Source organism: Spermophilus citellus, assembly GCF_964194105.1.
Source record: "Spermophilus citellus genome assembly, chromosome: 6".
Classification (NCBI taxonomy): Eukaryota; Metazoa; Chordata; class Mammalia; order Rodentia; family Sciuridae; genus Spermophilus; species Spermophilus citellus.
In genome coordinates, this window is record NC_138187.1 from 101,845,455 (window position 1) to 101,869,826 (window position 24,372).

The 24,372-nt window shown below is 45.5% G+C and overlaps 1 protein-coding gene across 1 annotated transcript in view; it reads left to right on the top strand.

Annotated features, from left to right (window-relative positions):
• The first annotated feature begins 5,127 nt into the window (after positions 1-5,127).
• The window catches only part of NUP133 (nucleoporin 133), a 45,515-nt gene continuing 26,270 nt past the window's right edge, over positions 5,128-24,372 (top strand). Inside the window, exons 1-11 of the mRNA XM_081298071.1 lie at positions 5,128-5,424; positions 9,829-9,947; positions 12,165-12,268; positions 14,125-14,232; positions 15,399-15,533; positions 16,359-16,529; positions 17,867-18,022; positions 18,286-18,356; positions 20,672-20,819; positions 22,546-22,693; positions 23,491-23,648. Coding sequence (XP_081154197.1) covers positions 5,243-5,424; positions 9,829-9,947; positions 12,165-12,268; positions 14,125-14,232; positions 15,399-15,533; positions 16,359-16,529; positions 17,867-18,022; positions 18,286-18,356; positions 20,672-20,819; positions 22,546-22,693; positions 23,491-23,648 — 1,500 coding nt within the window. The 5' untranslated portion in view covers positions 5,128-5,242. The remainder of the gene's footprint in view (positions 5,425-9,828; positions 9,948-12,164; positions 12,269-14,124; positions 14,233-15,398; positions 15,534-16,358; positions 16,530-17,866; positions 18,023-18,285; positions 18,357-20,671; positions 20,820-22,545; positions 22,694-23,490; positions 23,649-24,372) is intronic.

The following is a 24,372-nucleotide window of genomic DNA, read 5'->3' on the forward strand; positions in this document are numbered from 1 at the left end:
TCTTTTTAAAAATATTTTTTAGTTGTTCATGGACCTTTATTTTATTTATTTGTATGTGGTGCTGAGAATCAAACCCAGTGCCTCACACATGCTAGGCAAGTACTCTACCACTGAGCCACAACCTCAGCCCCACTATATTAGGTTTCTTACTAGAATTTTCTATAGAGATTCAGGAATAAATAAAAAATATAACAAATACAGAAAAGCAATCATAATAAGAATTAAAAGCACATATAATTCCATTCCTTCCTTCCTTACTGAAGACTGTCATCACTTCTGTGCTACTTATATTTGTCTAGTTTCTTCAGATCAGGGAATGTCCTGTGCCCCACCAGGACCTGTGGACACAGGGAGGACAGGGTCAGCAGATCTGCCCTCAGGGGCCTCCAGCCTAGCAGGGCATGGCAGGCAAATCTAATACAAGAACAGCCACCTGTCACACAGAGATGTGACCAGCCCTTGCCTTGGTACCACGTCATCCCTCACCCATTCACACTTTTATTTAATGCAAACTTTCTGCATAGCACCAGAGTTGATGCTCTGGCTATCCTGCAGGTGACACCAATACCTATTGTCCCACTTCCCAGGTCAGGAAATGAGCATGGCAGGCTGTAAATTAATGCAGCAGCATTGCCACTGTGTGTAGCCTCGGGCAGAGTGGGGAAGGGCAATGGCAGGAAGCAGCAGGAGCTGGTGGTGTGTGCATGGAAGCTGCTAGACACCTTGCCTCTCACCTTCTTGCAGAACCCCTGGAGGACATGGAACCAGTTTAGAAAATAAGCAGAAAAGAAAAGGAATGTCACTAGGATTTGACAGGTGTGGTTAGAATCTCATCCTGATGAGTTTGCATATTATTGTATGACCTCTGGGGCTCATCTCTGTGGGCTCATCCCCTGACCTTGGACCCTGCAGGTTCCCAGGAAATAATCACAAGTTAGACCATCATAAAATAGGCCAAACCCCTGGAAGTACACTCCTTATAAAGCAGGGCTCCATTTGGGGAAATCTTTTTGTTCCATAAAAATGCCAAGCTGATTAAAAAAACAAATAAAAACAAATATAAATGTTATAAAACAGTTAAGTACATAAATGAAAGATGTATGAAAACTACACTATCAGTATTCCTTTGGGTGTTCTTATGAACCTGAGGCATTGTGGAGTTTTCTCAACAAACCCTGAGCATCCACTTGAATAAATCCTCTGCCTGCACCTACCTCACAAAGCTAGTGCAGCGGTCAGCAAGCTGCCCGCTTACCTATGTGTTTATGACCTGCAAACTAAGGATGGTTCTTAGTTTTGAATGGTTGAAAAAAATCAAAAGAATAATATTTCAAAATACATTAAACATATAAGAAATTCAAATTTCAGTGGCAGTAAATAGAGTCTTGTTGGAACACAGCTGTACTTTTCCATGTGGGAAAATCCATGGCTGCTTTGCCCTACAATGCAGAGGGGAGTGGCTGTGAGACCCCTAGGCCTGCAGGCTGAGATGCTGGATGAGAAGTCTGCTGACCCCATACTGCATTCTGCACTTCTGGAAGGACTTCTGTGCTGAAATTCAGCTATTTGGTGTCATTGCAATCCGGTGAGGGTCAGGTGAATGCCTGGAAGTGTCTGGGTGTGGATGATTTCCTGCCTTTCCATTTCAGCATCTGTTACCAGCCTGCTGAGAATGGGACCTGATGGTTCTACCCAACCTGCAGGCAACAGTTCTGGCTGCTTCTGGCTGCTGACTGCAGTGATCAGTACCACATAAATCAATGTTTGATCTTCACTGCAAGGGCACAGAGCCGAGGCACATCTGCATGGGACCTGAGGCTGGGCCCTCACACAGAGCTGTCTGAACCAGCAAGGCATATTTCTCTTAACAAAAGTGGTGTAGACTACATGTGGAGGAAAAGATGCATGTTTTCTTCCCATTCTAGGTTCATGGCTGAGGCCCCTATAACGAAAGACAGATTTATAAGAGAAAAGCATACACTTTTATTTAATGCAAACTTTCTGTGACCTGGGAGCCTCAGGAAATGACCCAAAGACACGGGAACTCATGCATTTGGGTTTTTTTTTTTTTAAGTTGTCAATGGACCTTTGTTTTATTTATATGTGGTGCTGAGAATCAAACCCAGTGCCTCACAGCTGCCAGGCAAGCTCTCTACCACTGAGTCACAACCCCAGTCCCATCATGCATTCTGATGCTTGGGTTTGATGAGCATGTTGGGCAAAGGCATGTAATACAGTGGGGACTACGGGGATTCTCGACAAGGCCTCTTGGTTCAGAGTCTTCCTTGTGTCCCTGTCTTCAGGGATATGGATGATCCTTTCCTCCAAGTACAGGAGGGCACCTCTTACAAGAGGGTCCTATGACTTGCCTCAGGGATAAGGGCAGGTCAGAGTGACTGTCCTTCTCTTGCTTGATGTCTTCTCTTTTTTTGGTACTGGGAACTGAACTCAGAGGTGCTTAATCACTGAGCCACATCCTCAGTCCTTTTTATTTTTTGTTATGAGATAGTCTTGCTAAGTTGATTGGGGCCTTGCTTAGTTGCTGAGGCTGGCCCTGAACTTGCAATCCTCCTGCCACAGCATCCTGAGCAGGAATTGCAGGCCTGGCCACTGTGCCCAGCGCCTGCTGTCTTCTTAAGTGCCAAGGTGACATATTTTGGGTAGTGTGTCCTGAACCCCATCACTGCACGAACTGTTCTTTATTGTGTATATTTAAGGTGTGCAGCATGTTTTGACACACATACATGTGGTGAAATGATGGGTGAAGTCACCTTCCATAGGTATGGTGCCAGAGAAAGAGGAAATACTTGAAAGTAAGCTGCAAATTCAGGGGGGAAACTCAGGCGGGAGAAAGTAGAGCAAGGTAAGGTCAGGTGCCACACGTGCACAGATGGTTTGGGGGCTCTTATCTCCCAAATACCAATTTACTTAAGTGTTAGGATGGCCTTAGACCTGATCCTAAGCAACTCCATTTTAAAAACTCCAGTTTGAAACGTGCAGTTTCACCAGGCACACCCACAGAACCCTCCAGTATGGACACAAACAAGTTACTTCCCCTCACCCTGATAAACAGAGTTAAGCCCCTGGCAGGCTGTCCTCATCTGATAAGAGGAAACCAAGAAGATCAAGGTGGAGACCACCAGACCAAATGTTTCTGACCCCAGGTTAAATGATGTGACTGAGATATCAGAGGTAGCTGATAAGGTTTGAAAGGAGGGTCAACCCCCCCCCCCAAATTTAGTATAAATAATTATAGAGCAAATTAACAGGGATTCAGCCAGCCCAAACAAGGATGCATTTGAGCTGGAAAGCCTGATGAGGACCTGACATCCCATCACTTGTCATCATTCTTCAGCAGCGTGACCAGCACACTAGCTTCATACTAGAGGTTCGAAATACAGAAATTAACTAGTGAGATCAAATTAAAGACACATAACTCTCAATTTACCTTTTTCTTGCCCAGCTCAGAGGCGGCTTCCCCCAGCTCTTGCCTCTAGCCACCTGATGCGGTGGCGAGGTTTACACAGGAGAACAGCAAGAGAGAAAGAGGCACGCCAGAGAGTGAGCTTTTATTGGGGAACAAAAAATTCAGGGGAAAATTCCATCCAATGAAGGTCAAGGGGGATAGCATTCCAAGGTCAGGGTCAGTGATTGGTTTTCAGGTCAATGGTCAGTCACACCCCCACACAACAAGCCCTTGCACCTGGGAAGGGTGGGGAAAAGCTCTGACACAGCTTATCTGAGCGCCTCACACCTAGCCAGGGAGGTAGCTCGATCACATGGGAGAAAGGCTTCCCACAATCATTTCCTGAGCCTTTCTGTGATCCTCACCTCTCTCAAACTCTACCGCCTAGTCTGGACAATGGTGAGAGCTGCAACTTCTCCCTACTATCCTCTCTCCTGAATGGCCGTCCACTCCACGCCAGGAAAAGTCTGCCTTGGTTCTGGACCTGATCACTGTGATCTGAGCGAGTGTGCATCTGCATCTGCTAAGGCTTAAGACTTTTGAACTTAGCATGCAGAGGAAATGTCTGTCATTAGCCTATCATGATTAAGTGTGTTTTACAGTGCTTAGAACTAATCTATAATTGTTTGCTGTGAATTGATTATGTCTATTGCAGTGCTTAGCATTAAGGATTGTTGTTTTCTTGATTAAGAACCTATAGAGTGAAATTATATTGAGTAATTTGAATGAATAAAGCATTTTTTTAAAGAGAGAGAGAAGAGAGAGAGAGAGAGAGAGAGAGAGAATTTTTAATATTTATTTTTCAGTTTTTGGCGGACACACATCTTTGTTGGTATGTGGTGCTGAGGATCGAACCCCGGCTGCACGCATGCCAGACGAGCGCGCTACCGCCTGAGCCACATTCCCAGCCCCATGAATAAAGCATTGAAAGGGGAAGAAGCCGCTGGACATTCTTTATTTCTCCCCTTAACTGCATACGTCGCAATTTTGCCCCCTCAGACATTAAGCCATTCCCTTATTTCAAGATGAACGTCTACTAAATATCTGTTGGGTGTGCACGAATGTATCAAAGTCAAATGTCTTCTGTCAATACACTTCAATGTAGCTACTTGCGAGTTAGCTATGAACACAAAACTATTATGCAGAATAAAAATACCAGTCTGTGTACAGGAGCATAAAGGGACATCCAGGTTTCCCTAGGACGCAGCACTGAAGGAAGGGGCTGCTGGGCCAAGTAGGAGGGCAGGCAACCTCGGAACAGAAACGTGAAGGGCAGAGAGTTTCAATTTCTAGGAAGGTAAGGGAGGAGTGGTGGATGGGCAGGCGTGGCAAAGCCGGCCAGTCAGATCAAAGCAGCTCAACAACCTGCGGGTGGTCGTCAGCCACCAGAGTCCGTCCCAGAGTAGCGTAGGCCTGCCCCAGTGCACCTGCTAGCGTGTGGAGGGCCGCAGGGAGCGAGACCAGGCCAGAGCCCCTGCCCACGACTCGCGCTGCAGCACTAGCGGTAATCACCACTCACCCAACCCGCTCCGACCACGCCCTGTGCCTCGGGGCAACGTTTGACGTACTTTCTACGCGCCTTTGCCCCCGCTCCGATCACGCCCCGCGGCTTAATGATGATGTAATTTTCACGCGCCTTCCGGCCCGTCCGACCACGCCCGTGGCGTTTTGACGTCATCTCCCCGCGCCTTCCGGCGCTAGGGCTTTCAAGTTGTGGACGCGGGAGAATCGTGCTTGACTCTAGTTGTGTCTCGGTGGTCGCTGTTCCCTGCGGCCATGTTCCCGGCCGTCCCTTCACTGCGGACCCCGGGTCCAGGGTCCCGAAGGGGCCCGCTGGCCGGTGTCGGGTCGGGCTCCACACCCCGTGCGACGAGCAGGAGGGGCCTGTCCATGGGCTCTGGGGTCGGCAGCCCCGTGCTCTTCTCGCCCGCGGGCCGGCGGAGCTCGCTCAGCTCACGGTGAGTGGCGGCGCCTGGGAGGTGGCCCGACTTGCTCTTGTTGTTTCAGCTCTGCTTTGGTTGTCGCTTGAGTCCTAAGTTTGCACTTTTCGTGTGTCAGAACACAAAAGTGCAACAAATTTAGTTGCAGTTCTGATTGACTTTTATTTGCGATTCGTGAGTCCGCGCAGCCTCCATTCTGCAACATAGGAAGGGAGCCTACAGTATCACAGTAGTGGGTCTCTTAAGGCGGAAAGAAGGAAGCAGCGCAATGGGAAAGGTTGACGGGTATCATCAGGTTACTCTTTTGCGCGTTAAAGCAAAGAGGATTTCTTTATAATACTCAGACTCGAATCTCTCATTCTCAGGAAAAACTCATGGGTTTGGGGATCTGCCCGCCCTTAAAGCTTCAGCTTGTGAGACTCCATTTCGGTGTGGTCTAGTCTTTGGGGCCTGGTGCAGGAGCTCAGTACAATACGGCGGCTTTCCATCATTTTTGTTTAAAAATTCCCACCGTTTGGTCAGGAACTCAGGTGAAAGTGGGAACAACACTAAGGGTGTGGCGCTACTTTGTTACGTTATTTTGGTGTCCAGTTTTCGACACATCATTCATAGGTTACCATGTCCCTGTGATCACCAGTTCCTTCAGGTTTTTTGTCATTCTAGCTGAAGAGAAACCATTTGACATTTGATGGATGGCTGCATGCAGATGGAGAGAAGGTAGTGTACCAGGAAGACTGCTGTTAGGACTGGAAGATAATACCAAAAAATGTGGAATATGCTTCTTACTAGGGTCCACATGAACCAAACCAACTAAAGTCAACTAGATCACAGAATGAGCCAAATGAGTCATTTTAACCAAGTAGCCTGTTCAATTCCTTCCTTCCTTCTTTCTTTGTAACTGAATCTACTATATCTGATGTATTTATCCATGTGCAACAAGAAGTGTTTGTGACTGCACAGATTCCTCCTTGTTTAGCAAGTAGGTAGCAAAGATTCTTTTATCTAGCATTCCATGACCAACTTAAATTAAAGCAGAGAGTGAGAACAAGTGGGTCTATAAGTCTAACTATAAAGGAACCACTAGTACAATTTTCGGAGATACTTAAAAGTGCTGCTAAAGTTACCTGCTAGGTGGACTAAAGTCTCTTAAGGCATGTATAGATTTGGGGTGAACTTGACCTGCTGTCACTTTACCACAGTAGCCACTGAATGAAATTCTAGTTACAGGATTATCCTGCCAAGTGAATGAGGTAGGCATAAGCAAGGAAAAGTCGAAAGAGATCAGCACCTCATTATTGTGGGAAGTCTTGTTCCCATGTCTTGGGAAAAGCTGTCCATAGCATGAAGTCATCAACTTCTTATCTGGTTTGCCTTTGAATGTCTCTGGTTATGGTTTTGTGGCTTGGTGAACTCATGTCAAGCATGAAATTTATCCCTTGAAGCTTTCTAGCTTTAGTTTACAAGGCTTCAAGAACAGAGGAATTTTGTTCTTAGTGATTCCATGATTTCATGGATTGGAGGAATCTAGAAAATTCAGGATCTTGTTCAGTCTATAGACAGATAATAAAAACTCGAAAACAGTGAACAGGACTGATCTAATAACAAGTGTATTGGAGTTTTTCTCCAAAAAATGATTTTTCTCTCTACAGTCACCCCATTCCCACTGCAGGTGTGGGGCCAGTCAATCTCATCAGACTTGGCCAGACTGTTTAGATCAGGTCTCTAAGGATTTTTGTGATTGACCACATAGACACTTTTTAAGTTTGCTCTGCTGGAACTTTTGGTAAGGAGTCTGATTGGACTTGGTAAACCTCGGGGTTAGGTGTATCACACCAAGGTACACTTCTGTGTACACCCTCAAATGGGATATCCCACGGACTTAGTGATAGAGCCAGTATTTCCAATATACCTTCCCATAAAGAACAGATTTTTACTGAACTTATATAAATAATTATATTGCCATAAAAACAAGAAAATTCTTGAATAGTTTTCCGAAATTTTAAGGGATCAAGTTGGCAGAAATAGCAGGAAAGTAGGCAGAAAAAGTAATTCTTGTTCTACTTGAACTTGGGATCATCTCTTTCTTCACTAGGATTTTGGAAGTTCTTACCCAGTTCTATGATACGACGTAAATGCTGTCAGAGTCCTTTTTATGACTCTGCTTGAAGAAGAAGCAGTTTTTGACTGTGGCTGATGCCCAGTGCTTTGCAGCAGAATCGATATCTCTGCCTTGGGTAGCAGAGACTTAGAATAGATGTAGGTAAAATCTGATGAGAATCACCATAGCCAGCAGCCAGCCAGGAAATGTACTTCCATGGCCTGGAACACTTTAACATGACCACAGTTGTGATTGATGGCATGCTGGATTTCAAGGACTCATATAGTTTTTGAAACAGTCATATCAGTAACTATCCTTAAGTATAAATTTTAAATTTTTGTTCTTTTTAGTTATACCTGAATGACAGTAGAGTGTATTTTGACATACATACATGGAATATAACTTTGCATTGTTGTGGTTGTACATGATGTGGAGTTATATTGGTTGTGTATTCATGTATGAACACAGGAAAATTATGTCCGAAGTCATCTATTCTTTTCCATTTCCATCTCCCCTTCCTTCCCGAGACTCTTCTCTGTCCAATCCGGGAAAGCTCCTTTCCCCCACCATTGGTATCCAATATCCCTTAAGTATGTCTTGAAGATTGAGCATCATTTATTATTTGACAGTGATTCTCATATAACTTAACATTACCTAAGCCTAATTAGCTGGGCGCAATGGTGCACACTATAATCCCAGCAGCTCTGGAGGCTGAGGCAGGAGGATCACAAGTTCAAAGCCAGTCTCAGCAGCTCAGCAAGACTCTGTCTCTTAAAAATTTTTTTTAAAAATAGGGGGCTGGGGATGTGGCTAGGTGCCCCTGGGTTCAATCCCTGGTACCCCTGCCCCCACCCCGCTGCCCCCAAAAAAAGCCTAAATAGTCTTTTTTTCTTCACAGTACTTGGGATAAACCCTATGGGTGTTCTGCCACTGAACTACATCTACAACCCTTTAAAAATTTTTAAATTGTTCAGTCTGATCTCAAACTTATGATCCTCCTGCTTCAGCCTTCCAAATTGCTGGGATTAGAAAGGTGTGCCACTATGCCAGCACCATCTGTCTTACAGGATGAGAAACACATGTTTTTTATGGCTTTCTTGAGACACAACTGGAAAATCCCAGTTAATTCAAGGTCAAAAAGATCTAATTTAGAGTTTGATTTTGGAAAGTTTGTCAAAAATGTCGAAAGGCTTAAATGTCTTAGTCATCTGTTTAGTCAGTGACAAAAAACTATTTTAAAGGCAAGTACAAAAGGTTACATAATTGTGAGCAAAAACTTAGTTCATTTAAAATATTAAGAAGACTCCCCTTTGTTAATAAACAAAGACCAAATAGAAGACAACATGAAATACAAATTGTCTTGAATGAAACTAAATATGTTTCCTAAACCTTTCGCATTCTCAGATCAATAGTGTAAGAAAATTTCATTGGTTTAATAGAGGAGACCAAATTCTGCTTTTGCCTACGTGCACTGCTAGTATTCACACTCATCAAATCTGAGAGAGCAATCATCTCGTCTCAGCCAACAATGACCACACATCAGGGAGGAGGTCCACGGCTTCCTGGGCTCTTCTCACCCACCCATTTCTGTCCTGCGCACCCCTTTCTTCTTCAACAATCAGCCACTCCCCGTCAAAACAGAAAGGATACACCTCAAGTCATACCTCAGAGCTTAACTTAATTACAAACATGTGCTTCCCTTGTGCGTAGAGTTGTTCCTTTTATTATTTTAAGTATTATATAAAAAGTAGAATTTTTAGTGCTTAGTAACTTTAATTGCTAGTGAGAGCCCAGGAATAAGTTCATCATACACCAGCATTTTATGAGCACACATTTTATAGCTTCTACATACACAGGCGTACAGGACGGTTTTTCATTGTGATAGGACACATTACTAACAGACTCAATTTTTAATTTCTTTGTAATAAGAAGCCTAAACTGATAAATATAAATGTTCAGCAATTTATGTTTTAGTATTTCATCTTATTTGAAAAGTTCTAGGTATTCAGTGAGTAGAAGCCAAGAGAGAACATCAAAGGGATGGGGTTGTGTTGCTCTTACAGTGACTTCTCTGGACCCTCGTTGGGGGCATGTGGCTCTCACATGAGCATTACTGAGCATTACTGGTTGAGCCAGGGTTCCCTAAATCCTGTCAGCCCTTTTTTGAATGAAAAGTACATTTACTCACACAGTATGCAGGTGCCAGTGTTTAAGCTCACTTCCTTATTTATCAAGATCCTTTCATCACGTAAATACATATGTAAACACTAGGGTAGCGAAAAGTTCTAAGTGACAAGTGAAGTAATGTGGTCTCTTCTCTTTAGAGGAACACCTACACGGGCATTCCCGCACCACTCCATAACCGAGTCTGTGAACTACGATGTGAAGACGTTCGGATCATCTCTCCCTGTTAAGGTCATGGAGGCCCTGACCCTGGCAGAGGGTAGGTGTTTCCCTCCACTCACCTGTCAACATCTGTGAGCGAAGCAGGCCTCTTGGGTGGATGGACCTGCGGGAGGGTAGAGCGTCTGACTGGTTCTTTGCTTCAGTCCAGACACATGATGTATTCGAGAAACAGAGGGCATCATTCTGACACTATCACATTTAAGTCCAGTGGTTTTAAGTACTGTGCAGAATTCAGTCCCATTTCAAAAACTGATCAGATATATGGAATTTAGCTTTAAAAGCAACTCCCAAAACTAGTGCAGTAAGTTCAGGTCACACTCCATTTCTGGGTCCTTTGTGGGTGTCCCAGAGGCTGTGTGTACAATGGCATGGAATTACCAGTGTAGAGTGATCTCAGAAGGTTCTGTTGGCTGAGATTCATTGTAGAAGTTCAGAAGGTGTGGTCAACACAAAATTGGAAGAGCAACATTAAAGAGTGAAGAATTGGTCTAGGCATGGTCGTGCATGCCCATAAACCTAGCAATTTGGCAGATTGAGTCAGGAGGATGGCAAGGTTGAGGCCAGACTGGGCACGTTAATGGAACTCTGTCTCAAAGTGAAAAATAACAGGGCTGGGGATGTAGCTCAATGGTAGAGTGTTCCGGGATTCAGTCTCTAGCAGAGTGGGACTTGCAGTTTAGACTGCTCTCTGTACATACCTAAGTCGGACCCCTTGACTCTGGCTTTTCTGAAAGTGTTTTTCATATTGCAGCTTGTTACTGAAATCAGTTTAGTAGTTCACAGCTAGCATTAAAAACAACAACAACAAAAAAAAAGATAGAAGAGAATCACGGTATCAGAGTACATTACAGTGTAAGTAATTTTGTGTATCGCTTACTGTGAATAACATTAGAGTTTTCAGTATACTCCATTCTTGCTGAGCATGATGGCACACATCTGTCATCCCAGTGACTTGGGAGGCTGAGGCAGTAGGACCACACATTTGAGGCCAGGCTCAGCAACTTAGTGAAACTCTCAACAACTTCGTGAGACCCTGTCTTAAAATAAAAAGGACTGAAGATGTGACTCAGTTTTTAAGCACCCCTGGTTTCAAGCTCTGGTACTGAAATATGTAATATATATTATTATATGTATTACTCCATTCTAAAGGAAGGGATGTGTCTCATGGATTTGAACTTGCATATCTGGCTTCCAATCCTGGGGATAGTTTTTAGACAACTAAACTACTAACCTCTATTATATAGTGCTCTGCTTTAAATATACTTTTCTTTTCCCCTGAAAATCTTCAGCTTGCATTGCATTAAATCTTTGAACACACTGCTTATCCATGCTACCAACTTGTTGATAAGAAACAACACTGGCCTCAAATCTAGGCATTCAGAGGAGCCAGCCCTAGAAATGAGCATGTGTACACTGAGAGGTGTAAACTCCAGGCTCCTCCTGTGGATGATGCCCAGGGCCAGTGTTGAATCAGGCCATGGAGGCTTGCCACCATGAGCCTGGAGCTTCGAGTGCGTTAATGAAAAGGGCTTCCTGAGCAGGCAGAAGCTCCAGTTCAGCAGAGCCCCAGCACAGCCTGGGTATGCTCCGACATTTTAGCTTATAAGTTGTGGATGCCTCAGGTTCCCCCACCTTAACTCAAAGAGCAGAATTCAAACTAGTGCCATTTCCAGGGCCATCAGTCCCTTTGTGGAGGCCTGGCATCTGTGCGGAAGGTGCCGCAGGTTTGTCCTGTCTGTAGGGAATGCCCTTGGCTCCATGTGGTGGGACCTGCATCCTACTTCCAGGGGCTCTGATTTGAAAAGCATGTTCTTTTGAAGGAATGTGATACTTTTTTTTCCTTGAAATGCTTTTCATAGTTAATGAGGAGGTTATTAAATAATAAATGTATTGCTTTTCAGTTAAATTATGAATTCAGCTAAATATTTCTAATAGAAAGTAGGGATATTTACTTATAACAAAAATCATAAACCTAGGCCCAAAATGCAGTTATTGCCTTTATGTATATTCTAAAGGCAAATATCAAAGTTAAAAGATCTCTTGCTTAGAAGTCAGTGATTCTTGAATATTCAGGAGCATTCCTGGTTGTCGGTTGATCTCCTGTTGTCTGATCTCCTGTTGTTGGTTATCTCCTGTGTGTTCCTGTTGTTGGTTGATCTTGTGAAATGAGGCAGTGGCCGTTGTGGCACAGGAAATGTTGATCAGCTTTCCTCATTTGGGATTTAAGGTTGATTGCATCCTTGTTTCCCCACAGTTGATGACCAGCTGTCTGTTCACATAGATGAAGGTGGCTGGGCTTGCCTAGTCAGCAAAGAGAAACTGCTTGTTTGGAAGATTACTCTGTCACCTGTCACCAAGGTAAAGGGGAGTACCGGTGGGTTCTTTGTTTCTATCCTAGTTCTTCAGAGTTGGTCGAGGATGGTTGTCTGTGCCTATGTGGGTTTCAGGGATTTGTGTATGAAATGCTGAGTGCACATCACATTTGTGTCCTGGGAAAAAAGTGTTCTTTCAGTAATTTTAAAATTGAAGTCTGTAATTTTATTCCCTCCCCAAGACCTACCCTAACCAAATAAAGTGAACATGGCCTCAAGTTGTTACTGTCCTCCTAGTAAAGAGTAAGCTCCGCATAGGTCTCTGGGCCTTCCTCCACCTTGTTCCTCCAATTCCCAGTGTTCTCTCTGCTCTGCAGCTGGCTCAGGGTGCTTCGGCCTCAGCACAGTCTTGTGGGCTTTTAGCCTTTTTTTAGGAGAGGGGCTCCAGCTGTTTAGTGTGACCCCTTAGCTGCTAGGCTTCCCATCTTTCATGCCTTCCCTGGGTGCATGATTCCTTGCACTTCTTGTGCATGTTGCTCTGTGGGGTAGATGCTTACCACATTTCTTGGGGAAGTCAATGGTCTGTGGAACGGTTCCTGTGTCCACAGAAGCACTGTCAACACAGCACACCTGTGCACTAATTTTAAGGAGAGTCACATTATTTACTTTCAAAAAATCAGAGACATTGAAGTTAAAAATGATGCCAGGGCTGGGGTGTGGCTCAGTGGTAGAGCACTCCCCAGCATGTGTGAAGCCCTGGGTTCCATCCTCAGCACCACATAAAAATAAATAAAACAAAGGTATTGTGTCCAACTAAAACTAAAAAATAAATATTAAACAAAACATGATGTCAGTCCATCTGCTTAGTGAAGTCTGAGATTACGCTGCCCACATCAGCTAATGAGCTGAGGGTGCTTATTTTCAAGAAGATACAACAATATTTTGTTCAATCTACTGCAAGGTGCTTAATACAATAGGAAAAGTGAGACCCTTGCTAGGTGGCTTTCAGAGTGTGCTCCACAGTGTGGTCAGTGTCTGGTGTGGCGGCGGCTCACCTTTAGCAGCCTCTTCCTGCGCAGTGTCTCTGCCACCTCTCCTTACCGCATGTGTACTGGCCTCCGTGCTGCTGCCTAGAAGATGGCGCTTGTGATGAGTGTACATGATGGAGAGGTCCCAGGGACGGTTCTGAGGCAGCAGGGGCTTTGATACTTGGCTCAGAGTCAAAGAGGCATTGTCAAGGCAACTTGGTTTAGTTACTTTTTGGTTAAGCAAATTTTATTTCTTTTTTTTTTTAACCTTTATTTTATTTATTTATTCATTTTTATGTGGTGCTGAGGACTGAACCCAAGGCCTTGCATGCGCTAGGCAAGCACTCTACCACTGAGCCACACCCCAGTTCCGGTCAAGCTAATTTTCAATGTCCAGCAAATCGCACGAGCTTGGGACAGGTTCATAGGAAGCTTCTCTTCACCCGAGGACTCTTGTCCACAGGTCTGATCTAGAGCTGCGTTGGTATTCAAGATTCAGCCTAGATCTTTTTTTTTTTTTTTTTTTTTTAAATATTTATTTATTTATTAGTTATTGGCGGACACAACATCTTTGTTTGTATGTGGTGCTGGAGGATCGAACCCGGGCCGCACGCATTCCAGGAGGGCGCGCTACCGCTTGAGCCACATCCCCAGCCCCAGCCTAGATCTTAAGTTGTCTCAATTCTGTGAATGTTGTTAAATTCCTGTAGCCTGGTCAAAAAGAGCTACAAAAGGACAGAATACTTGTAGAATGTTGTTTTCTAGCAACAAATCAGAATCTGCAATATGCAGAGAAAGGAAATAGAAAAATCATTTGTACATTCAAAGACTTGGGTTTCATGCAAAAGGCTTTCTGTTTGTGTGTGGTCTCCAGTTATCTGTTTGCAAAGAACTCCAGCTGCCACCTAGCGATTTCCACTGGAGTGCCGACCTGGTGGCCCTATCCTTCTCCGCTCCCTCAGGTGAAGCACATTCCATTCAGGTAGGTGACTTAAATGCTTATTGAAATGAGGGCATTCTGAATGAGGGACATCAAACCCAAATTTAAGACATTACTGTAACGTACAGAAATAAGACTGTGGCACTGACAAAGAGGTAGATGGTGGTGTGTAGAGCAGGGTGGAGAGTGCATTTTAGATCCATGGTGTGGAGCAGGACAGAGGGCACCTTCCAGACCCACTCGAGGACTGCACTAGTCTCTGACAAATGCAGAAGCACTTCAGTGAAGGTCACTCAGTAAATAGTGTTGGAACAATTGGTAATCTGTTAATTTTAAAAAACAAGTTGCATGAAGATTAACTTGAAATGGATCATAGATTTAAATGTAAAATAGAAAATATTTTTAGAAAAAGAAAGGAGGTAAATAAGATCAAAGTTAAAACTTTGCTTAAGACAAGAAAATGAAGAGACAAGCTACAGACAGACAATATTCGTAGATCATACATCCAAGAAAGAAATTATGTCCAGAATATAAAAAGAGGTCTTAAAGCTGGATAAGAAAACAGCGCAATTTAACAAGAGTCACTGGGGAGAAAGCCAAACAGGCAGCACAGGTCTAGAATGAAACTTTCCAGGCAAGATGTGGGGTGGGACAGCCTCGCAGCTTCCCTTTCTCACGGGTCAAGGCTTGTACTATGGGCCCAGCAGTTCCATTCCTGGCTCTTCACCCTGGAGAAGTGAAAACTGAGGTCAAGGAGGAATACCACACAGGTGGCACAGCTGCTTCCTTTGTGATGTCCATTAGCAGGTGGCAGGGCAGCTGAAGGGGTACCTCCATGGTGGAGTGCTTCTCATCTCAGCAAATTGAGCCGGCAATGCCTATAGTGACCCAGTGTGTCTGAGGTGGGAGACTGAGGAGCAGTCAGCGTCCTACTCTGTGATTTCAGCAGAAATGGGTTGCCAGGGGTTAGGGTGGGAAGGTGCTGCCACTTTGGGGAGGCGGGTGGGACTTTCTGGATCCTTACTGTGGCTAGCTATGCGAACCTACATAAGTGTTAGAATTGTTCCACGTAACAAAGGAAAGGCAGTTTTACTGCTCACTCACTTTAAAAGCAGTTTTAAGATAAAGAGTCCTTGCTCTGACTTCTTCAGCATTATCAGACTCTGCCTATGAAGCCTCCTTGCTGACTGTTGTTGCTTTGTTTCCAGGCCGTTGCTGTCATGGTTGCCACTAGAGAAGGGTCCATCCGCTACTGGCCAAGTCTCGCTGGGGAGGACACCTACACAGAAACATGCGTGGACTTGGGAGGGGACAAGATCTGCAGGTTCCTCACGGCAGTCAAGGTGTGAAATGAGTGTTGCTTTATGTCTGGGGAGAGCTGTGAGCTGGGACTATGGCTCCTAAGCAGACGCACAGCAGGGACGGGACCCACAGGGGACGAGGAAGTAAGAATAGGAGTCTGCCACTGCACACTTGGTGGAGCGAGACCCCTCCAGGGGCTCTGAGGGCTGGTATTGGGTGGTGGTGAGTAGTGTTCACGTCTTTTAGAAGTGTTTTATGATCTGAACGCTGTAAAGAATGACTGCTGATGTCCAAAGCTAGACTTGTTTAACTTGCATTATGGTGAACCTATTATTTAAAAATCAAATTTAAAAAGAATTAACTGTTTTTCTGCTGCAAAAGTTTTTCTGTGTAGAATTTGTATTGTTGGTCAGAAGGGCTGGAGGTGTAACTATTGGTAGAATGCTCGCCTAGCATGGGTTCAGTCCCTGGTATCACCAAGATAATCATGTCATCGTATTGAACAGATTCTTAATTATATCAGTAAAATAATGTTGTGCTTTTATTCGTTCTTTTAAATTTGTTTAAGGTGAGGATGATTTTTCTCTGCATCAAAGAGGTTTTTTTTGTTGTTTGTTTATTTTAGTGGTTCAGGGGATTGAACCCAGGGCCTCATTCATGGTAGACAAGTGCTCCACCACTGAGTGACATCTTCAGCTCTTTTTAGTTTTCATTTTGAAACAAGGTCTCACTAATTGCTAAGGTTGCCCTGGAGCTTGCCATCCTCCTTCCTCAGCCTCTCAAGTAGCTGGGTTTACAGCCTTTGCCACCTTACTTGGCTCTTCCTTTTGGTGGTGACACTTACCTATCTCTCTGTTTGCTCACAGGGAGGAAGCTTCGTCTTGTCCTCTGCAGGGAGCCAGCTAATTCGGTTGATACCTGAAAGCTCGGGGAAGATCCATCAGCATGTCTTGCCACAGGGGCAAGGCGTGCTTTCAGGGATTGGTCGGAGGGTTTCCTCCCTTTTTGGAATTTTGTCTGCTAGTAGTGATCTCATGGTAAGTTTATAAAATGTCTGTTTTGGAAGCTCATTTCTTAGCTGAAAGTTTCCTATGAAGTTGGTTTTGCCTCCATATGATTTTAAACTAGTTTGTAAATTTAAAATGTGTTTCATAAAGATTGAGTTGACGTTTTAAAATTACCGCAAGTATCCTCTCTCTCATGACTGATGTTCTGACCCTGTTGGAAGTCCATACCTGTGCACAGCTGGGGAAGGGGAGATGGGAGCTGACACTGTGCAGTGTCTGCTCTCTGCCAAGGCTCTGTCATGTCGTGCCATCGTTATGACAGCCTGTGAAGTAGAGGGCCTCCTCAGTGTGCCACTGAGCGGCAGGGCTGGGGGCTGTGCCCAGGCTGCAGAGTCTGCGGTGGCTCCCCTGCCGGCATCTGCCCCCTACCCCCTGAAGTTATCTTCTTGCCAGTTGCTTTCCTCTCCTGCTTCCATGAGTTTCCTCTTTCCTCCCAACACTGGGGATGAAACCTGGTGCTCTACCGTGGAGCTACCTCTCCAGCCCTTTCTATTTTTTTTTTTTTTATTTTGAGACAGAGTCTTGCTAAATTTCCCAGGCTGACCTTGAACTAGAGAAATCTCCTTCCTCAGGCACCACCATGCTTACTTCCTTGAGTGTTCTTCTTTAAAACAGAACATGTCTGAAAACAAATTTACCAGGTTCCTTCTCTGCCCCGGACCAAGTGTACAGAGCTCGTCTCTCGACTGTTCTGCTAAAGGCATCATCACTTCTTCAGTGACCACCCAGAACCCTGGTGCTTTCCTAGACTCTGTCTGCTTTGGGGCAAATTAAATGCTCCCCTCTGGGTCCCCTTCCATTCCTTTCTTCCTGGTGCTGACTTTAAGCCCCTGCACTTGGCAAGCTTTGCCCAAGCTGCTGGGCCAGGCCAGTGTACTTCTGAAGGTCCTGCCTGCCCCATTTAGAACCACCCTGGACACCCAGGTAAACCTCACACAGGGCTTGATGAGCATGTCTGTGCTTTTGCAGCTGCACGGCCATGTGTAGCCTTGCCTTCCTCCCTGCTATTGGTCCCCTCAGGGCTCTGGGTTCAGAAGCCATTACATCTGCTCTGCTTACCAGAGCTGCTGACCCACCTCCAGGACTTGGCTGTATCTTGCTATTTTTCAGGTTTATTTTACAATTGAAGAGGACATCTTCCTGAAGGACCCTGTACTTCCACACCCCACTCTGCTCTCCAGGCCTGTGCCCCCACCTTGCTCTTGCTCCTCAGTCCATCATGAGCACTGATTGCTCAGCCATCCTGCACATGGGGTCTGAGGTCTCATTGGGCCCTTAGGAAGCATGACTTCTTTCCCTCTGTGCAGCTTGCAGGTGTTTTCTGGGACAGAGAAAGCTCCAGCTTCTACAGCCTCACCAGCTCAAATATCAGTAAATGGGAGTTGGATGAATCATCAGAAAAGCAGGCATACAGCTGGGATGTGCATCGAGCACTGAAGGAGAATGTCACCGATGCTATCTGGGTAGGATGGCACTTCACGCCCATGGCTATACCAGCTCCTTCCTTCGCTATTTGAACACAGTTGAACGTTATAAGTGTAGAGTGCAGAATGGGGTATTTGTATCCCCATGGTGGGTGCTCATCAGTCACTTGATGCATCAGTTTCCAGGTGTATGCACCACTCATGCAGCAGCTATGAGCTGCTTTATTAGGTGTCGGGGGCACAGAGGGAAAAGGAGTGCTTCTGGTGCTTGGGAAGCTTATGTTTTTGATATTTCCCCTTAGGGATCTGAAAGTAACTATGAAGCTATTAAAGAAGGGGTCAACATTCGGTATTTGGACTTGAAGCAAAACTGGTAAGCAATTAAATTGTCCTAAGAAAGATAGAAACAGTTTGGGAGATAAGCTGGTGGCTCTTCTAAAGCCAGCCTCCTACAGTCTGTGGAGCCTTCCTTCTCTGGGGGTCCACAGGACAGTAGTCCTCCAGCACAACCTGTCCACATCCAGCAATCCATCCTGCTCCTGCTTCTTAGAGTGGTGCCACAGCTTCTGCCTGTCCTGTGGTTGTTGTCCTGCTGTGTGAGCTGGGCACTTAGACTTGCTGTGCTCCTCCTTGCTGTCTCTGAAAACCTTGGAAAAGCCACCCGGGAGGTAAAGATGGTATTGCTTATTTTATCTCTGCAGGCATTTTAATTAAATATGGTTTATCTGTTTCCATTATCAGACTTGGAAATTTAGCACTGCTACTTGGATATCCAAGTTCACCATGGGTTTCACTGTTCTCAGATTTGGAGGCAGAGGCTGGGAATGAGGAAGGGAGCATGCTCAGGAATTGCCATCCTGGGGGCTCCTTCTCCCAGTGTGGTCCTCTGACACATCCTTTTGAGGCTTCGGAGACTGGCTCACCTCTTGATCTTCCTGCTCTCCTGAGCTCCACACAATGCAGATCTCACTCAGGCCCTTGGGGGTCGTGACCAGTATGCACAGGAAATTCCAGCCACGTGTGGGCTACTTCTGTTCCAGAGTGTTTTTCTTCCTCAGTGCTCTTGACACTTTTGATTTAGTGCTGTAGCCTGGTTTGTGTTTGCAGTGAGCAGGCTTATGAGTTCTTTTGTGAGGCTGTTGCAATAACAAAGCCTGTATATATCTTCATATCAGATATGAAGTTTGGATTTTTTTTTAATCTTAAATTTATTACCTTACGTATTCCTACATAACTTGTCAATTTTTACTGATGTACAAAATTGCAATTATCTTCCTGTCTTTGCTACCTGAAGTAGCAACTGTGTCAAAGAAAATTGGTCCTGGCCCCCCCTGCTAAGTGGACTAACTACCAGAGAGACTCCTGAGGCTCTGTTCTGTGAGACTTCACTCCAACCCCTCGTGTGGAAAGTTCTTTGGGCCCCATAGGACCCTGCCAGTATATCACAATTTTAAACTAGAATTCTTTAATTCTTTGAAAAGTTCTAGTGGATGTGGAGCACAAGGGAGAACTGAGGACAGTTGCACGATGTGAAGTGCCACATCGTCTGGGTACTTGCCCCTGTTCTTGGGTGTGACTGTTCGTGGAGGGAGCTGGCCTCCCTGTTGGTATTTCTGAGGCTCCAGGGAAGGTTGCTGGCACTGCCACTGCCACTTGGTTTTTGGGAAAGGCTGGGATCAGAGAGCATTGTGTTGTCTGTTGGTGCAACAGCTTTGGAGTAGTAAGAACAGCACACAACTTTAATGAGAACAAAGATTTTTCACAGTATAGCAGCCTGGTGTTTCAATAACTTGTGCCTAAAATTAAAAGCAATGTTATTCCTCTGGACAAAGGCTAAGTTGTGAAGAACTGATTAGATTGCCGGTTGGCAGGCTTGTCCTGTGACGGGCTAGAGCGCAGCTGTTTGGGTTTGGGCCCTTGAGTCCTTACTGTAACATCTCTGCCTTGAGTTTGTGGCATACTGTCTCTCTGTGGTGCTTAAATCTGCTTCCCAGAACAACTTCTGTTACATTCTGGGCCTGAGCTCATTTTGGCCTGAGGACTATTCTGTGCCATTCCTGAATTAGGTGACGTGTTGATCCTTGATTTATTGAGGCAAGTTTATTGAGTCCTCATTTACATTTGGTAATATTTATCATTTTCTTCATTTTATCATTTTTAAAGTATGATTCTGAGTTGGCAAATGTGGCAGTCAACCACATCTCAGTCAAGATATAAAACAGGACTGGGGCTCTGGGCAATGGTGGAGTGCTTGCTGAGCCTTGTGGAGCCCTGAATTTGATCCCCAGCACTGCAAAAGAGGGGGGTGGAAGAGAGGGAGGGAGGGAGGGAGGGAGAGGGAGAGGAACACTTCCATCACCCTCAAAAATTCCCTTCTGCCCTGGTGGTCATCAATCTGTTTTCTCCATAGCTTTGCCTCTTTAGAATTCCACATGATTGGATCATATGCTACACAGTCTTTTTGAGTTTGGCTACTTTCACTTAACATAATGCATTTGGGATTGATTTCTTGCATTGCTCAGTCATGTTCCATTTGCACACAGTTTATGGTGTGAGCGTGTTTGGTTTTTCTCTTGGGTCAGGATCTGGGAGCAGAGATGCCAGGGTGCATGATGAGCATGTCTGAGTTAGTAAGAACCTTCCAGGCTGTTTCCCCAGAGGCTGCAGACTCTCTTTTTCCCTGGCTAGTGATGGGCTCCTGATTTTGGCAGCTGCGTGGCATCCTGCAGACAACCCCTGCCTGGTCTATTACTCCCTTGTGACAGTGGAAGATAATGGCTGCCAAATGTCAGATGCAATTACAGTAGAAGTCACTCAGTACAATCCACCTTTTCAGGTAAGTCAAGTTACAAAGTGGCTCAACACATTTGAGTGTTTTTCTAACCATTGAACACTTTTTGGGATCTTGTTCTCTGAGTTATATCTGTAGGTCTTGGAAATGCTCTCCAATATCACTATCTCATTGGCTTTTCCGTCTCAGCGTCCTTTTTCCCAACTGTGGCTGAGGGCTGAGAATGGAGGTACTGCAGGTAGTCTGTGACCCCTGCTGCAGCCCCATGTCATCATTTCTGTGTTGCTGAGTGGGCAGGAAACACTAGTGCAAGGCAGGAGGAGGCCGAAGGTAGTGGGGCTCCATTCAGAGCTCCAGGGAGCCCTGGGGGTCCACAGAGGGCTTGTACTTCAGGCAGCAGCACATGCGCTCCTCAGAGCTCACAAATGCCGCTGAGTTCCCCTTGCCCTCAGCTGCATGTTCTCAGAGAAGCCTTCACAGCTGCACGCCCTGTGTTCACGCGCTGCATTCTTCTAATTCTGTTAAGTCTTTTTCTCTGCATGACATTAACCGAATCCCACAAGAAAAATCTTCTCTTTTTTCTTTTCTTTTTGGTACCCGGGATTGAACTCAGGGGCATGCAGTCTCTGAGCCACATCCCTGGCCTTATTTTGTGCCTTGCCATTGATGAGGCTGGCTTTGGATTCACCATCCTCCTGCCTCAGCCTCCTGAGCTGCTGGGATTACAGGGGTGCACCACCAAGCCTGGCTCCTTTGTTCTTTTATTTCAAATGGAAATGAACGTTACCAAGTGTTTCTGTTTTACAAAAAAGGCATATTCATTGTTAGAAAAAATATTTCTGTTAGTGCAAAGGGATATAAAGAAAACAATTTTAGAATAAAATAAATCTTAGGTTCCCACTTTAATGTAACATTTGTAACATAACTTCTTTAATGGCAGTTTATTGTTTTTAACATTTTCTAATTTTATCATTTAATTTGGTCTTTATTTCCATTTCTGGCTCTGGTTCTGTACGTGAACAGTTGGCTCAGTTTTCTTGTGCTTGACGTGCTTTTTGTTTTGTTTTATTTTGATGCTGGCCTTGAAGCCTTCACATGCCAAATGAGGTTGAGCTTCTATGTGATATCTTGACAGTGAAAGAAGAGTCAGAACCTAAATGTTAACCAGGGATTATTTGTAAGGATTTCCCAATCCTACAATAAATAGTGTGGTGGGTTAATAAGCTTTGTTTTATCACTCATATTTGTTGTGGGCATCACCTTGTAATTGGAATACTTGAAAACATTTTCTGAGTTTGCCGATTATTTGCATCTCAGCCAATGACTGTTCTGACTGATATTTGTCCAAGTTTTGGGCTGCTGTATGTAACAAGCATCCAAGGTTGCGTGAGTTACAAATAATAGAGAATTATACACACAGTGCTGGAAGTGGTCCATACCCAGGGTTTCTGGGCTGCCCTTGCTGCATCGTCTTGTGGTAGGAGGGCAGGCTGGTTCACCAGGGCCCTGATCTCACTTCTGAGTAGCCCATGGCCCCTCCTGACCCCTCACTGTGAGGGCAGGTTTTAACAGGAACATGAAGGGTCCCAGAGTTGGGACCATCGATGTACAGAACTGTCCTGCTATGCTCTGCAGGTCATCTGATAGCCAGTGTTTGGGCTTTCACAAGGAGCCTGGTGAACTAGCCTGTCATTTCATGGGCTGCTTTCATAGGAATGCGGATTATGAAATCATACAAACATGTACTTTTGTTTCTAAATTCTCCTTTCAGTCTGAAGACTTGGTCATGTGCGGGTTGATGGTCCCAGACTCTTCAAGCCAGACTGCCTACCTGTACACTGAGAATGCTGTCCATGTGTGCACCACTGGGACTGGGAAGTTTTCTCTCCCTCGAGAGAGAATCAGCTTCAATTCACAAGGTGCAGTAGAGGTCAGAGAAGGTGCAGCTGGCAGCTCTTGGTCAGCCTTGTGGTTCTCCCTCTCTCCCCACACGTTGCTTGGGCACAGTACCTCCAGGAGTCACTGAGACTTCATACCACATCTGGAGCAGCTGGAGCGATCTTCCTGAGAAACCACGAGGACAGTAGAATCCCCAGCCTGTTAACTTATGGAGAAAAATAGTTGTGTTTTCCCCAAGGGAAGAGACCAAGAAGGAAAGAGATGGCTCTTTAGGGAAGCCAACGCTTGTGCCAGTGAGGGTGGCTTGTATGAGTTGATGTTCTTTAAACCAGTCTGCCTAGAGCCCTGACGAGAGTCCAGATGCTGGACTCCTGCGTGGAGGCACCCACAGTGCAGGCAGGCCACAGCGACTCCACCAGGTGATCCAGAGGGCCATGTGGAGGATGGAACCTATGGCTTAGTCCCAGGGCACCAGCAGCAGGCAGATGTGCTGAGGCCAGCAGGCCTAGCCCCGTCCAGTGGCTACACCAGGCAGAATCAGGCTGGAGGGCGTCACAGTGAAAGGGGCTGCTGTCTCAGCCTCCCAGAGGAAGTGCTCTTTTGAGCCCCTGCTGTCTTGCAGGGCTGGCTTTATCATCCTGAAGTGAGGGCACAGGGTCTGCTTCTTAAAGCAGTGGCTGGTTCTTGGCCTTTGATTCTGGAGCTGAGAAGCCAAGTGCACAGTAGGGAGGAAGTGTGATGGTGCTACATGGCCACAGCTTCTGCCCCACGAGGTGGGCTCCACAAAGCGTCCTGTCTGTGTGTGCTTTTCCCTCAGGAGATGGCATCCTGGGCGCGGGCTCCTGTGGCGGCATTCCCCTCCTGTTCTCTAGAAACAGCGGGCTGGTGTCCATCACTTGCAGGGAGAGTGTGTCCCTGCTGGCAGAAGAGCTGGAGGAGTCGTTGGCGTCTTCAGTTGCTGGACCAAGCAGTGATGTAATGTGGTTACCCATCCCATGTTGTCCATCAGGAAGCCAGACGTGTGTTAAGCCTAGATGAGAACGTTCGTTCTTTGATCTGCATCATGCCCTGGTCCTCCTTCCCAGAGCAGCTGCTTTTAAGTCTCTGCACTGTTCCTTCTGACACTTTCCTCTGCACTTTCAAGCAGTATGTGTGTCTGCTGTCTCCCGCTTTGCCACCTTAGGGGTGAGGGTTCAGGTAACTTGTTTTTCCTCCTGTGCCGTCTCAGCACAGGACCTCTCATTATAGTGACACAGTGAACGTGGCTTTTGGTTTCCTAAGCCTGGTAACATGCTGACTGCATCTCCTGCATCATAGGACTCTCTGTGGGTCTTGGAGGATGGAAAAGGGTCAGCTCATATTTGCTTACTTAAATGTCTGCATCTGTCACCCTACACCTTCCAGCAGCTCTGAAAAATGCTTCTCAGGGTACTTCTTTCCATGGTCAAATCTCAGGAAGCTGCATCTGCACAGCCACCACCCTGGGCTCCCCTGCACTATTCCTCAGTTGTTCACACCTGTCCCCATTCCACACAGGGTGGCTTGTCCCAGCACTGCCAATGCCCTCTGGTTTCTTCTTCCTGGGTAGTTAGACTCAGAGTTTGAGTTCAGATTATGCTTGTTTCTTTTTTGCTGGGATGAGTTTTAGGAGAGAGAGTGGGGTGAAAAACTCACTTTTCCCCTGTCATCTTGAAACCTG